Source organism: Cornus florida, unplaced genomic scaffold (genome assembly GCF_030987335.1).
Source record: "Cornus florida cultivar Cherokee Brave unplaced genomic scaffold, ASM3098733v1 CherokeeBrave_3.0.0_Hap2_Chr09, whole genome shotgun sequence".
Taxonomy (NCBI): domain Eukaryota; kingdom Viridiplantae; phylum Streptophyta; class Magnoliopsida; order Cornales; family Cornaceae; genus Cornus; species Cornus florida.
The window spans coordinates 76,960,830-76,964,885 of NW_026775579.1; the positions used below are offsets into that span (position 1 = coordinate 76,960,830).

At 35.1% G+C, this 4,056-nt stretch overlaps 1 protein-coding gene across 1 annotated transcript; it reads right to left on the reverse strand.

Annotated features, from left to right (window-relative positions):
* Window positions 1–1,351: 1,351 nt before the first annotated feature.
* On the reverse strand, window positions 1,352–2,946 carry LOC132273360 (wall-associated receptor kinase 2-like). Its single transcript, XM_059774324.1, has 2 exons — window positions 1,949–2,946; window positions 1,352–1,858 (listed from the first exon to the last, which is right to left on the reverse strand). The coding sequence occupies exons 1-2, from the start codon at window positions 2,829–2,831 to the stop codon at window positions 1,662–1,664; spliced, it is 1,080 nt and encodes a 359-aa protein (XP_059630307.1). The 5' UTR covers window positions 2,832–2,946; the 3' UTR covers window positions 1,352–1,661.
* Between the last annotated feature and the right edge of the window lie 1,110 nt (window positions 2,947–4,056).

Below are 4,056 nucleotides of genomic sequence, written 5' to 3' on the forward strand. Positions count from 1 at the left end.
TAACAAAAGAACTTCTGAGCAACATAAGCAAGCATGCATACAGAATGTTTTAATTACGTGAAACTATTTAGCCAAACATGAAATTAATGTCAAAAGTATCTTGACAACCATAGGGATTGGGCAAAAGCAAATATGGGTTTCCTTGGTAACCTTGAGGGCAGTTGCAGTGATGCCCTAGCCTGGACCATTATTGGACTCATTGCTGAGGCTTTTCTCTCCACATGCATAATATGATGTGTTCTTTTTCTTTTCTGTTTTTTTTTATTATTATTTTTATCTTTACTTTTCTTTTATACTTTTATTTTTTATATATACTATTTTTATCTTTATTTGTCCATTGCCGACGTCCTCCAATAGTGTCATTTTCAATCAATTTACAAAATTATTTATTTTTATATATTTTATAAAATGGTTCAGTGAGGCCAATTTAGTCGACTTAGGGTTTAAATTTGTCAGAGGAATCTATTTGCACCAAATTGAAACTTTCGGGTGTTTTTTTGCACACGAGGATCGTCCTCCAATAGTGTCATTTTCGGTCATTTTACAAAATTATTTATTTTTATATATTTTATAAAATGATTCAGTAAGGGTAATTTAATCAAATTAAGGTTTAAACCTATTTGCACAAATTTAAACTTTAGGATTGTTTTTGACACGTGAGGGGTGTGAACCATGTGATATGCACGGTAAGCATATTTGCTTAATCTTGAAATGTTGATCAATGCTTGCAAAATAGATCTAGTTAAAATGCGTAATCTTGGACGTAATTGATCAATTTTATATTTTTTTTTTGTACGTAGGAGACGTAATATGCACTGTTTGAACAATGCTTGCAAAATGGACATATTTAATCCTATGAGTTTTCTCTTTGACTTTTACTCCCTAATAAATGTTGTTCTTTGCACTTTTATTTCTGTCACTATCCAATTTACCTTGATGCCATCTACATTCGACTCTTTGAGAGGGAAGACAACTATGTAATTTCCAAAGCAGACTCTTCCGTGGTCTTTGTTTCATTGCGCCACCTGCATGTGTTTTTTACTTCGCAAATTACAACAATAATTTCCACTGAAATTAAACAGAACTCAGATACTTGAAACAATAAATAAGGGGTACTATATACATTGTACTACATTAAACTAGAGGAAGTACATTATGAGATAAGCAATGAGCCTTCCTAAAATTTCACCGCTGTCTTTGTTGCTAGTGGTGATACCATTAGCAGCAACACCAGCAAGCCAAAGCCAGACTGTCCAAGCAGCCAGGACCCGTTCAATATAATTTGAAGTAGGAACAAAAAATTAAAAGTGAGAGTTTAATATTTAAAATATTAATATCAAATAATAGTTAACAATTTTTATTTAAAAATTACCCTTATTTGAAAGCAATATGATGGCAATTATAAGTACACTGTTGTACAGATTAACTGTGGTCAAATGAAAAATGATCAAATCATACACCTTATTCATTTATTGGAAAAAAAAAAAAAAAAAAATACACTGAAGCTAGGCCCTAGCTTGCAACCGAAAGCTAAGGAAGGTTAGGGCCCTATATGCATAACATGGGAGTTTTCAAAATTACAAAAAGACAGGTATTGCATATATATCTCTTGCCCCAACTGTAAGGAAATGTTATCTCTCTATTGATAAGGTTGGAAGCAATTATTGTTCAGTGTAAAAATATAGAGACTTACCGAGCGACACCTTTGTCAATAATAATGGGTCTATAGTGCAACCCTCTCCATCTCTTTTGCCGTCCCCTTTATACCACTTTGGACACGAACACTTATAACTGCCGGGAATGTTATGACAACTATTGGTGCAGTTATTCAGGGTTGAATCCTCACATTCATCAATATCTGAAAATGATGAAACTGATAATAAAGCATGACCATAACAAAAGAAGTTTTGAGCAACATCAGAAAAAAGTTTTTACTTGTCAAAAATACCTTGGCAACCATTGGGCAAAGGTAAATAAGGGTTTCCTTGGTAACCTTGAGGGCAGTTGCAGCGATACCCTGGACCATTACTGGACTCATTGCAGACACTTTGCTTTGGACATGCATAATTGGATGAGTTCTTTTGAGCTTCTTCGCATGTTAGATTACCAACTGCCCAGTCCAGCACAGTGGGAACAACACTTGTGTTTTGCAGACCCCTGAGATCGGCTGTAGAGAAGTTATAAGCATCTTCTTCCACCAGAAAAGAATAACTGCATGGACTGAATTCCCATATCCTGCTGCGGTTAGATTGGCCTCGAACGCTGCTGTTAAAAATCAAAAGTCCTTCCGGGATGAGGCTTTGGCAGCATCCTATACCGGAGCAAACCCCATCACTTGAACTATTTGCACTAGCACAGAATGACATACATCCAGTCTTTATAAGGTCGTCTCCTTGGAGAGCTACGGCGTGTGCAAGGGTGTCACAACCAACAGCAGTGAACTTGTTACGGGTATAGGAAAATGGGAAGTAATTTAAACGAACAAAGGCAGTACTACTTCTAATTATCCCGCCGCTGGAGTCATAACAAGTACGGGCTACAGAAGTATAAATGCGCAATTCCTGAGCATCAAGGGATATGTTTAGGACCTCGATGTCAGAGGTTCGTAACTGTGGTTTGGGAGGGGTGAAGTTGTGGTTACAAGTTATTAGGAAAACTTCATTCAAGTAACAGCCCTCTCTTGTGCCAAACGGGTATGGAATGCTTACATCCCCACAATATTCTTCACAATCGGATCGAATTGTTTGGGATGCTTCTGTTGCTGCTGCTAGTAGTACTGCTGCTAAGAACCATAGCAACACCCTATGCAGATGCTTCCTTTGCAAACCCATGAGGCCTTTCTCTCTCTCTCTCTCTCTCTCTCTGGATCAAGTAATTAAGAATGATGAGATCTAGCTTTGTCTTTCCTCAGTTTAGATGGAAGGACTAATATTGTTTTACTATATATTTCATCTCTCTTTTTAGCGTATATATAGGAACAAAGGTAACTTGATCGATTATCTATTTGATAGACATATATTTTATTTATTTACTTATTTATTTTTAAATAATTATTTTTCGACTGTATGAAATTATCAAAAATGGTGATTGGAGAATTTCTAATGCATTGAATGACTTAAAGTGAGACCTATCTAGACTTAGAAATTCAAGCACATGCTATCTCAGTCCATACTAGTGTTATGCAGAGGAAGTTGCCATGAAAGGATGGTGACACCACATCTCTGTGATATTATTGGAGATCAGAACACGGAGGAGAGAGAGCCCACATTGACTCACCCAAAATGAAGTCTTCGGAAGGACTTCTACTGTTATGCAGAGGAAGTTGCCATGAAAGGATGGTGACAGCGGATAACTGTAGAAGTCCATATTTTGAATGTTGTTTAGACGATATTTTTTGGACTTTTCGTCGGTACTTTTTGGGACACTTTGTCAATATATAGACCGACACTTCTTGACATTTTTAATACAAATTTAACCGTTTATTTTGAACTAATAAGAACACGATACAACTTGTATCTTAGGATGTCTCGCAACTAGTGTAAAAAAAACATAATATCTGAAAATGATGCTTCCTTTGCTAAGCTATGAGGCCTTTTTCTCTTTCTGGATCAAGTAATTAAGAATGATGAGATCTAGCTTTGTCTTTCCTCAGTTTAGAGGGAAGGACTGAATGTTTTACTATATTTTTCATCTCTCTTTTTAGCATATATATATATAAGAACAAAGGTAGCATGATTATCTATTTGATAGAAATATATATTTTTAAATAATTATTTTTAGACTGTATGAAATTATCAAAAATGTTTACTCGAGATTTTTCTAATGCTCCGATGTATTAAAGTGAAACCCATCTTGACTTAAAAATTCTAACGCATCAATTCAAGCACATGCTATTTTTTTTTTTTTTTTGTTTCATTACTCCATAATATTTTGTCCTTTACAATCTTTTCAAATTACAAGTCAAAAAGTATGAGTCAAAAACGAGCAACTCAAAGTTTAAAAAGTATTGTCAATTAGCTTGTTATAATTATTATTGGAGATGAGAACACGGGGAAA